Source organism: Gambusia affinis, linkage group LG19 (assembly GCF_019740435.1).
Source record: "Gambusia affinis linkage group LG19, SWU_Gaff_1.0, whole genome shotgun sequence".
In the NCBI taxonomy this organism is placed as follows: domain Eukaryota; kingdom Metazoa; phylum Chordata; class Actinopteri; order Cyprinodontiformes; family Poeciliidae; genus Gambusia; species Gambusia affinis.
The window spans coordinates 16,612,173-16,624,687 of NC_057886.1; the positions used below are offsets into that span (position 1 = coordinate 16,612,173).

The window sequence follows — 12,515 nt, forward strand, 5'->3', positions numbered from 1 at the left end:
GAACAGTGCTTCAGAGGCAGAAGGAAACTGATTTCAACAAATCATTTTTTCTTGCGGATATGACAAACATCAGTACAGCCTCTTGGTAAATATGGCAGCTGATAAAAGGAAAACAGCAAAACATTTTTCTCATCATAATCAGAGAAGTTGTTGTTTCTGAGTAAATTTTCAGTGTTTCCATTTCTGCAAAGTGGAAACGCTTAGCAAACAACATGTGAATGCCAAGCAGACCGGAGACCGCTCCAAAAGCAAGAAGTGAATCAGCTCAGAGGGTAGAGTCTCCATTTAGATTTGCAATAAAATAAAAAAGGAGAGGCTAACGTATTTTTTAGTAATAATTTACTAAGAATACTTTAATAATAAAGTATTGTTCATTACTTTGTTATATGTAGCATATTTCTTTATAGTGTTCAACTCCAGCATTTTGAATTCAGCTGGCAACGTTGCACCGAGCTACTTGGACAACCATCAAACGTAAATAAAATATTCAAACTCTAAAAAACAATTGCTAGATGTTTCCTTTTTGTAGTTGCATTTCTGGCTGATATTTTAAACACGTTCTGAGGGCTCTGCCTCTGAGAACAAACAGCCGACAAATCCTACCCTTCATCAACTGTATGGCAGCTTTCCTTCAATACAAGCCTGAGAGACAGAGGAACTGACAGTAACCCCGAGCCAGGCATTGTATGACATTTATTTCTTTTTTTAGGGTGATGATTTTCAAAGCTTTGTAAAAATAAATACTTGCCCTAATCATAGCCTGATTTTTAATTTGATAACAATTTTCAGTCTCTGGATTTTATAAAGATCTGGCCAACAAAAATCTATTTCCATGCTGATTTCCCTTTAAGAATAAATTTTCTGCTCGTTTTATTGTTAGTTGTCATTAGATTTATTTCAGGAACAGAGCCAAAGTCACATCATGCCGTCTTTGTAATACATGGGTTTACCATTTTAAATTAAATTATTGTACTACCAGTTGGTACACAGTCAGAATTAGTAACATATATTATGTTTGCATGCTTTCCCTAGAGGATGTAGATGCTTTCCTTAACTCAGAGATTTCCAAAAATCTGCAGGTGTATATCACTACTCCAGAATCATCAGTTCTTTGCATTAATAGCCCAGATTTGTTAAAGTGGAGTTCTGTGGGTTATTTCCAGAATTCACAATCTTATCGGTTGCAAACATCATTCAAGTTCACTCCATTTGTCAGACACTTTGTTTCACTCTGGGTTTGATCTGTTTGCCAGTCAGAGTGGAGCTGCTTCCAACGCAGATTTCTAATATTTTAGAGTAGCAGCATTTTAAGAAGGAACTTTTTGGTTCATGCCAATATTAAATTATCTAAAAACTGTAAATTTGGCAGTGGTAAAACAATGGTAAAATTCTGACAACTGATAACCCACACAACCCCACATCAAAAGATCCAGAATGTTTTCTCAGTTTAATCAAGACCTCTTGCAGTTCTGAATTTCACATTTTACGTTGATTATTATTCCCTAAATAATAAACTACTACTGCTGATTAATAATTCATTAGCAGACCATTTAAGCCCTTTGAGATATATTTTCATATTCACCTGTGCATGTTTGGGGATTGTTGGAACAAATTAAAAGGAAGCATCGTTGAAAAGACTTTTTATATATGAAATTAAAATCATGAATACTTTGAAAATGTGCAAACTTTTTGAAGGAAATGCCAAAAAGTATGCAATATAACAATGAAAAAGTAGTTTTGTTTAAATCCCAAAGAAGATAAAATCATTCACTTGGTTGTTTGAAGAAACATAACATAACTTTCAGGGTTTATGCAAAGTTTTACACAACTAAACAATTTTCATTACTCTCCAGCTCCTCTGCATGACCAAAAAAACAGCATAAATGCAGCATTAAACTCCATCTGGGAGCCAGAAGTTTCAAATGTACCTCACCTCAGCTTTTTTGTGTTTGTGTGTGATGGTGAATGTAGATATTTTTTTCCCTTTTGTCTCTGCAGTGGCAAGGAGAGACGCAAGAGTTTTGTCCCAACGCCAAAGTGGTGCTGGTGGGCTGTAAGCTTGACATGAGGACAGACGTCAACACCCTGAGGGAACTCTCCAAGCAGCGACTAATCCCTGTCACTCATGAGCAGGTAAGGATAAGCTGGAGATGGATATCTGAGATGAAGAGGGGGGTTGGAATAAATATACAGATGGGGTTTCCTCTAAGATGGCTTCCAGAGAGAATACTTGGAAGAAACACTTCTTGAAACATCAACTAAAGCAGAAGGGAAACCACCAGGGATATTCATTTGGTTTTGCATTCTTAACAATCAAATACTACAGGAGCACAAAAAGTGCAGTGTAAAAATCCCCTGAGGATGCTTTCTGTGGCTGGCACACTGACCAGAATGTGCTGATATGTAATTCAAGGCTGCTTTTCTCTCTCTCTCTCTTTAAAAAAAATAAAATAAAAAAATAAAAGGCTGCAGAAGAACAAGCGACGAGTGGAGTTTACATCTAAACCATGCAGATGTAGGTTTTTAAAAAAAAAAAAAATGCAGAATGGACATTGATAAATGGGCGAGTCCTTTTATCGCATTCAGCCTTGGCCTCTAAGCCAAGGACACGGGGGAGAAGAGGGCAGGAGGCTGATGATAAACTGTAAATCTGGGAATTTTTTAATCAGCTCTCATTGTGCTTTTGTTACTGTCCTTCTGTGTTCCATGTACAAGACAAGATTTTTCTCAAAAGCTCAGCCACATACAAAGATTAAATAAACAAAATCCTGATAAACAGAGGAGCAGATCGTATGCAGATCACAGGAAGCACTTGTTTTGGTTTCAAATTTGTTTCAGGGCAGCTGTGTATGAAGATACCCCCAAAAAACTGAATCTACCACCAGAGACCAGAGCTGCGCACACAAACATTTTGTTACTCTAATCCAATAGCTTGTGTTGTTATCCTGCTGTTGATCTCAAATTGATTTAGAGCAGAGCTGAAGAGTCGCCAGCGAGAGTGACCACTGGGTGAACTCCAGGTATTTCCACTTTAATCTGCTGGAGATGCCATCAGCTGGGCCTCCTCCAACCTGCCACAGCTGAGTCTAAAACTGTTTTTCCACCTGATGAAGGCTCCGCTGTTCATTACATGAACCTTGGAGCGTGCGCCGCGATAAAAATCAAACCACGTCAGCTGATGATGTAAGTGCCGTTTGGAGAGCATGTGGTTTAAGCTGCGTCCTGCATCCTACAACCTCTGCATGCGAATTAAAAGCCACTCGTGAAACGAGAGAGATCAGCCGAGTCTGAAGTGCATCGCTGAGTGGGGCCGAGGGATTTTAAAATTAAATTTGCTTCACTCGATCTTAAGCAAACAATTTGCAGTCTTAATTATCTCTGTATATTGTTACATTACTCAGGGGTAATCTTCAGAGCTGGATGAGTTCTGTTTGAGTTTAGTCTCTCTGAACGGCTTCACTGACAACATCAGGTGCTTCCTCCTCCTGAGAAACCAGCATCTGTGTTCTGCTCATCTTGTGACAACAGGCCTACTTTTATTCACCAATTCTTGCATTCTGCAACTTGAACTCTTTTTGTAAAAGTTGCATTTAGCAGTCTGAACTGTCCACACATTTAAAACTAAATGTGATTTCTTTGCTATGGAGCCACCAGAGTATTTTCTATAATCTTGAAGTAAACTTGACTCAGTGTTGCCTGGGTTTACACCTGTTTACTTCAATCTTGGCAGCAACCAGCAAGGAAGAATCAGATGGAAATTCAGGTGGATGAATGGATTTTTTTCATCCCTCCATTCATGTTTACAAATTTCATGTTTAAAATCTGATATTTTTGGAAATATGCTATCGAGTTATGAAAAGATTTGGGATTTTAGAGATTACTTTTGGTGTAATAGTCTAGAGTTTTAGAAATTTGTGCTTTGAAATGTTGGAGTGAAAAATTTTAATGAATCTTGTTCAATAAATTATGTCAATCTTTAAGTTACACAGGACCCAAGAGATTCACCCTCCTTCAGTACCTATTATTGCCTATTAGTATGTATTGCAAACTATTTGGTCCTAATCCTACTTTTTCTATGTCAAAATGTTTATTCTGCAGTATTTTTAGATCTAAATATAGAAACAAGACTAAAAAATGCCTTTGCGTCAGATTGTTGACAACAAAGTGCCTGAATGTGTGATTTAAAGTTGGTTTTTTGCCAAGTTGTCTGTTATGTATAAACACAACACTCATTTATTCATGAGCATTTCTATGATTTTTTTATGGATCAGATTTAGTGACTTATATAGCACAAAACACTAATCTGAAACAACCAAGTACTGGACTGCAAGTAGAAAACCTCTAATCAAAACAACTTTTAAAGATTACAACAAACATGAGGATGTCAGATTGTATTTGTTTGCAGTGTTTGTTTCCATGAGAATCAAGTAACAAAATGTAACTTACCTGTTGGTTGCACCTTCAGTAATTTACTCAAACGACATATTTATATTGTAAAACTGTAAAACAGCTGAAACGCTGACTTCCTTTAAATCTCAACTAAAAACCCACTTGTTTAGAGTTGTATTTGAAACGTAATCAGTTACAAATTTATTGACGGAATCTGACTTAATGTTCTGCTTTGATTGTTGATTCTATGTTGCATTATGTTTTTGTGTTTGATTTGATGTAAAGCACTTTGAAATGCCTTGCTGCTGAAATGTGCTATACAAATAACATTTGATTGATTGATTGATTGTGTTTATGCATGTGACGTCAATGGGGAAGTCAGTTCTGCCTGTTTCCTGTCAAGATTAGGAGTAGTATTTTACATGCTTGGTGCGAAGCTGCTCTGTATTTTATCCTACCAAAGAATTTAGATGTTTTTCTACAATACGAGTGTCAAAACAAGCTCTATAACGAGAGTGTAGCCTACGACCCTTCCATCAAAAATGTTTTTACGTTGTTTCTGTGGTTGGTAAGCTAATCTGTGCCGCTGTCTTAACTTCAGCTCCTCTCTTTCTTTGTTCCAGGGAAGCGCAATAGCCCGTCAGATGGGGGCAGTAGCCTATGTGGAGTGCACCTCCAAGGTTTCAGAGAACAGCGTCCGCGACGTGTTCCACATCACCACCTTAGCGTCGGTGCGGCAGCCGCATAAGCCTCAGTTAAAACGCAGCAGTTCCCGCAGAGGCCTGAAGAGGGTTTCACATCTGCCCCTGCCGCCTCTGTCGGGTCGGACTGAGCAAACGGACCCCGCCCCGGCCATCCAAAAGGACCGGGCCAAGAGCTGTTCACTAATGTAGAAAGCGCCAGCCTCAGTGATATGCAGTATATATGTAAATACACAAAGCAGAAATATATGAAAGAGAAAGTCTATTTATTATTTGAGAAGGTTTTTTTGCGCATTTTCTTTCTTTCTTTCTTTCTTTTTTCTTTTTTTTTTGCACTCTAGATGAGGGAGAAGAGAAAAACACCGCTCCGTGAAAACAAATGTTTTGGATTTTATTTCCTTTTTTGTGTGTGTGTGTGTGTGTGTGTGTGTGTGTGTGTGTGTGTGCGTGTGCATGTTTTAGAAGCTGTTTACTTCTTTGTGTCGTTTTGAAACCATGGCAAATTGGACTAACCCTCTGGAAATGCAGAAGCCGCGATAGTGGAAGTGGGGTCTCGTCTGAGGGAATTAAAGTGAAATTAATTTCCTGAGAAGGATGGAGCGGCGGGAAGTGGCCATGTGAGGGGAGCCGTGTTGGTTCAGGATATCAGCAAATGAAACTTGTTTTTCACGGAAGATGTTGCTCGGCTGCCTGAAGTTGCTTCTCCTGTTGCTAAATTTGGGAGGAAAACAAGCAAATCCATCATTTACGCTGAAAGTGGACTCTGGTGTTTATCTGAATGATGACGGTCTATTAAGAGAAGGTTATTGAAGGAGACAGAAATGTTGTTAATGGTTTGTGTGTGTGGGCGTGGGTGTGTGTGAGCACTATCACCAAAAGTGCGTCTTAGGAACAAAATATTGTATTTTCTTTAATTTTTTGCCTCCCAATTTAACACTATTTTTCTCATCTGCTCCATTTGTGCCAGTTTGATTCACTGGAATTAATGCTGTTAACACAATTTTAAAGATTTGTGGGAAAATAAAATGCTTAAAAACTGGGGCTATTTTGTGTAATTTTTGGTTAAACTGTATTTTATTGTTTTAATTATTTTTAATGGCATTGAACTTGCTGCAGATTGATTTATTCTGTTTTTGCTTCTCTTGTGAAAATTTAAAGGTTTAACTTAAAAGTTTAATAAAGTACATCTTGAATATCTGAGGAAACTAAAAAAACAGGTCTGAAATTATGATTTCAATAATTACAGAAATCTATCCAGAACGTTGCTGACTACTAAACCTAATTTGTTGTGCCATCCTTGGTGACAGCCGCTGACAAACATTATGACAACACTGGATGAGTTTTGGCATTGTCTTCTTTTCAAAACTGTTTTATTTCAGCCTTATTTGAGTTTTGGGGATCAACAATATATCATATCAACATCTTACTTGTGAGCCTTTTGACCACCAGCAGTAATCTAGTCTATTTCAGTTTGTTAGACAGGTTCAACTAAAGTGGTCTGTTGAGTTGTTGGCTAATAAAATTGCCCAAAAAATCTGGCTAACCACAATGAAATGATGATTTAACCAAGAGGTCAGTTAAATGACACAGAGCCATTTCCTTTGCCCAGTTTTCTTCCCTCTTAGTGAATGAAATCATCATTTGAGTTACACATCCTATATTTGATTAGCTTATCACTATCTAATAGGAAAATATATTTGATGACCTGAATATATTTGTGTGTCTTCAGGTCAAGTGTGACAAAAAAGCAACTAATTTTGCAATGGTGCATACACTACATCCATAACCAAATGTCTCATTATGCCCAATCTAATCTAGAAAATTCCCTCTATTAGGATTTGAAAATCTCTCTTTTCTTGTATTTTCTTGTTTCAGCACGACTGGAGTGAAACTGAACAGCTCTGTCGCTGCAGCACAACTAGATAGCAGCTCTGATTAAAACGACAGAATCCATCCTTGGTAAAAGATTTATTATCTTTACCTGACAAGAGTTTTACCTTTCAGCTGAATCCAAAACTGAAACTTAGTTTCTATCTCTAAAATGTTGATTTAGTCAATCTTACATTTGTAAGGCGTCGAATAAAAAATCTTGTTATATATTTGGAATACGAGTGCAAAAACATTGAGGAAGGATGTCAGTTTCGATAAACCTCCTTCCCCTCCATCATATCTTTCTCCTCTGCCGTTACATCATTCCCACTCCGTGTTTCAACGTCTGAGCTGATATAATCTCCAGGCCATTTAACAAGAGTGATGTCGCCACAACATGATCATTATGTGCGCTTGCATAATTAAACTGGCATTGCAGAACCATCAAGCAGCAGCCTGCCGGCCCCCTCCTTCCTGCTAGGTGAATATCTGCTTTGGCTTTTTGAGAGAAACACATTTCCACTAACGCGGGAAAGAGGAAACAGCAGGTCGCAGCAGATGCTCACTTCCCATAGACACCTGCTTCAACATTTTCATCTGATTGGGCCTCCTTGTTTACTTGCTCAGTCAGGTCAGTAGCATCACTACTGTTTGTTGGAAAAAAAGACAATTTTCAGTTGTAAAAATAGAGAGGTTTACCACTTTAAAAAATACTTCTGCGACAAATAAAAATGCTAATTTTCTCAAAGTAAATTTCCAGTGAATTTGATGACATCCTCATAACATCATGCGGAGATATTATCGCTGATAATATCACTGATGTTTGTCGCAAATGAAAGATTCTTCTTGCTTTAGTAAGGAGAACCAGAAAACCTCCTGCTGAGCAAAAAACTGATGTTTCTGAGTCGTCCTCTCAACTAAAATGAAAGCATCCAGCTGGTTCTTTATCAGCATGAATACATGATACACATACATAATCTCACCATTAGTGCTAATTAAAATAAACAAGTACAGCATTTATTACCACATGGATGTTTACCACAGCAAAACAAATTCCTCATTCATTGGTTCTGTGACGCTCCAGAAAAAAAAGAGAAACATTTTATATTTAAGAACTGAATAAAATAATTTAAACTCCTGGTTTCCCTATAAAACACTTCAACATCTGTAATCCTCGGCTCTGAGTTTCTTCTGAAGAGACAAGCTAAAGCAGCAGGGATAATGTGTTTTAACATAATGCTGCAACATTTTGAAATATCAAATTTTAGAATGTTTTGCACTTTTTTCCAGAACAGTTATAAATATCCACAGCATCTTTGAACTGTCAACCCACAGAATGGAAAAGCATTTCATCTCAGAGAATATTTTCAAAATCTTTAAAGTATGGGTTCTTCACTACTTATATCTAACATTATTCTTAGACTTAGTGTAGTTTTGTTTCTTTTTATATGATCCTTTATTTTACGCTTTGTGACCCACCAAAGACAGCAAATGAAGACTTTTCTGTCGTTTTCAAATAATAAAATACTGTTGATAGAAACCTTTTTCCAGGTTTTTGAAGACCCTAAAAACTTACTGCTGCTGGTGCTATGGTTGCACATTTAGGCCTCCGAGGTACAAGACTTTATCACGTTAGAAAAGCGGAGGTTCATCAATTCTACATAGATAAAGAGATCAGTGAGCTGTAAGACGGGGTTGGCCAGGGCTATAACAAAAAGCTTTGGAAAGGTGCGAGTCCTGCTGTGTCCCCACAGTTTAAATTGACACTTGAGAAGATTAGTCCAACACTGCCTGTGTTCTTCACAGAGGAAACATCATCTCAGCTGCTTTGTCTATGAAAGCAGTCATCCAGAAGTTGATTTAGAGGCGTCCTGTCAGGATAAATACAAATCAGCAGCTGCTTTGTTAGACGAATCAGATGGGCATCAGACATTATCTTGACAATCTACTCCCACTCACACCCAGGATTATTACTGCAGGATGTCTCGCCTCCCTTTCAGCAATCTAATCAGCCGCTTGCCCTTTTAACGCTGGGACCACACGGGAATCAGAAGTACCTTTGTGGATTCTCTCCTCTGGTTCTGCATTCTTTGGTTTCTCTGCTCTCCTCTGATGTTCCAAGCAAAAAGAGTTCAGTCAGCTTGTGCCTGACTGAGCAGAGTTGACGTCTTTCGCACATTAAACCTATCATTTTAGATGTTCCTGGCTAATTATGACAATTTGCAGACAGGGTCACGTCCCCACGGTGTTAAAAAAAAAGAAAAGAAAAAGGAGAGCAATGAAGAGGAGGAGGGAGTCGGCACTTCCTGCCTGCTGACAAAAAGGCTGCAGAGCATGACCACAAATTGCATACAGTCATGAGAGGATTTGTAATGAGCAGCAGTATGTGACCCAGCAGAACTCAAATGCATTTTTACCAGGAAGTCAGCAGAGGGTTTTGGCATTCTTCATTCATGGTGCTGGAATAAACCATCACTACTGCATAAGCAAGAACCTTGTAGAGTATATTAGTCTAACTGCGTCTCCTCTGACGCCTTTTAAAATGTTCCAACTTTATATTTCCATATTTGCCTGCAGTTAAATCCCAAAAGGTAGAGATGGGCCTGGACTCGTCTCTGAGGTGTTTAGGCAATGAAAACCTGGACCAGGGGGATTAATTAACCTAATCTTTAATGCTTTCTGCCATAAAGTCATGCTCATTAAAATATACAAGCCTGTGTTTATCTATATTTTCCCACATGTCTATATTAGCTCAACTTCTCAGCATGACTTTACATGGAATTACAGCACAATTTCAAATTGTTTTCTATGAACTGTGAAACAGGAAGAGTCTTTTGAACATGAGCTAACTTTATTTTGGATTATTTGGTTTAAAATGTCTGAATGTTTACGTGTGTGTGACCAAACTGTGCGAAAGTCGATCTGAACTCAAAAAAGTACTGAGATCAGTTTCCACCTGTTTAGATTTTGAAGACAAAGGGCAGAATTTCTGCCATGCCTCAGACCAAAAACTTTTAAGGTTGTTGCCGGGCAAATCAAACAAACTCCTTCTTGAAATGAACAAAAATCTTTTGACTTGATAAATTGTAATTGATTTCCACTTTGGTGTGAAAATTCGAAGCCCTATGTGAGCAAGAGAGAGGGGATTGTTCCAGCGCTCTGTTTATCTGAAAAAAAAAAAAAATCCCAAACACCCATGAGGTGTGGCAGATGAGTATCACCATACAAGAGGGGGAAAAAAAACACCTTTCTTGTGAAATATTTCAACATCTGCTGAACTAGTAGGAGCACGTCTCACTACAGAGGATGGTGGAGTTAATCATTTGTGATGAAAAGTAAAATTCTACGCAATGTATTTTACTAACTTTAAATAAATGACTTGCAGGCAATATGCTTAAGAAGTAATAGGTATTATAGATATAATTATTGCCAAACTATTGCAAAAAGCATTCTGTTATCTGCTCATAACATTGAAACCCAAGTCAAACTATTTCTTATATAAAGACACAGAATGGACTGCAGTGCTGTAGAGAAATTTAAAACTAAAATTACAAGAATAAATTACAAGAGTAGATCAAAAGACACAATTTGGAGCTTCTATTGCTTTCCCTGGCCAAAGATATGTAAGAGCAAACACCAAAGGCATGCAGACTACTGCTAGACAGATTTGTGAAAGAATAGGTGGCTCTCAAGAGCTCAGTAAATTCCAGTTTGGGGAATTATTTAAAAAACTAATCCTTTAAACTTCTTTCTCCACAGCTTCATCCCTGACTTGTCTGCCATGTTCCTTCGTCCTCATGATCTTGTTTCTTAATAATAATGTTCTCTAACAAACATCTGCGGTCTTCACACACCAGCTGGATTTATTTTGTTAGAGCAGTTGAGTTTAAATTATCCACAAGTGGAATTTATTTAGGAAATGTATGTTTTCAGATTTACATGGACTTTATTCACAGATGAAACAGTAAAATGGACTAAATACATGAGCAGTACACACTTCACATTTTTATTTGTACCATTCCTCCCTCCCTGTTAAAAATTATGCATTGCTTTGTGTTGTTCCATCACGTCCAATCTAAAAAAAAAAGATACAATCTGTTGTTTGGGTTGAAGTTTGAGATTAGGGTTGGTGAGAAGACGTGTGTGACTTGGAAAAGATTTCAGTTCTCAAATCCAAATGAAAGATTTTGTTTTTGTTGGTTTTCTTTCTCTCTTTATAGTTTTGACTTGATTGAGAGTTTTATTGTTCTTGCAGGAAATTGACAGCAAAGAGAACTTATGGAGAGACAGGTACATAAATCACATTGTCCCCATATAAAGCAGGAAATCTTTTTTCATTGAGCAAGAAAAATGTCAGAGAAAAAAAGAAATTCACAAAACAATCTCATAAAAATGAAACAGAAAAAACTCTAAACATTAATATCCTATTGAAAAAAAAAAGCTTATTAAATCCTACCACCGACTGTATAACCTAAATATGTTCCACATTATATACATTTACTCCATGTCACAATTTCTACTCTTTTCAAATTGCATCTGTAAAATTATTGTACTAAATTTCGATGCTATGTATCAGTAAATGTTATTAAAGTCAAATAATGTAACTTTCGGATTAAAATAAAAATTAAATCAATCAGCTCAAAAGCAAATAAATGTAAGAATGCTTACTATTTAAATGTATGTAGCTGATAAATATACAACTGTTCACCAGCAACATTTTACTGGCAAAAGCTTCTTGGCTGCATGAAGTCGATTTCCTAAGACCAGAAGAAATATTTTAAGTCTGCCTAATCAAGCTGCCACACACACCACCTGTCAGCAGATAATTACACAGAGAGCACAGCGAGATGTTGCTGTTTAGATCTGTTCTCACCCAGGAAACAGATGCTCGGTATTTTTGGATCATCAGCAGATTGCTTGGAATTAACATTTCAATGTTTCAAAGCTAGAGGTCACCTTTATACTGTCTATCGTCGCCATAGAAACTGAGTCAGCTAATGCAACTTCTGTATCTGAGCGTGGCAATTAAGGAGTATAAAACAGTAGCAAAGCTGTATTTTTACTGTACCTCGTGTGTCAGAATACTTTTAAATAATAAAAAAAAGATTGCCCAAAAATTTATTTCCTTGATTTTATAATACTTGTAGGGTGTTGTTTATCTGCACGTTCACACATTTGGGAGATGGCCTTTTAGCCGTTTGTTATTTGACCATCGAGCAGCTTGAGGTGAGTGGCTGGGGGTTCAGCGCATTGATGAGGACACATCACTGTCATCCCCCAAGAGACAGAAGAGCATTGTTTATTCATCTGTCTCAAAAGGGTAAGATCCCTTGAAACGCTGTGACCTTACCCTTTGCTCTGAGCTCCTAAGAAAACGAAAACATCAGTTTTGTAATTTAGAAGTTTGTGATTTTGAGTCAGCTGATCTTTGGTATAAAATTAGGCCATCAAAGTTAATCTGCAGCTGCAAACAGCGTGTTGGCGCCTTTAGAGGTGTGGTGTTGAAATGTGTCAAAACCAGAAATACTGCTGGGCAGCATTCAGAAAGAAAACATA

The 12,515-nt window shown here is 37.5% G+C and overlaps 1 protein-coding gene across 1 annotated transcript in view; it reads left to right on the top strand.

Annotated features, from left to right (window-relative positions):
• Positions 1-6,131, top strand: part of rnd2 (Rho family GTPase 2) — a 30,452-nt gene extending 24,321 nt beyond the window's left edge. Inside the window, exons 4-5 of the mRNA XM_044101247.1 lie at positions 1,999-2,133; positions 5,013-6,131. Of these exons, the coding sequence (XP_043957182.1) occupies positions 1,999-2,133; positions 5,013-5,282 (405 nt within the window). The 3' untranslated portion in view covers positions 5,283-6,131. The remainder of the gene's footprint in view (positions 1-1,998; positions 2,134-5,012) is intronic.
• Positions 6,132-12,515: the final 6,384 nt, after the last annotated feature.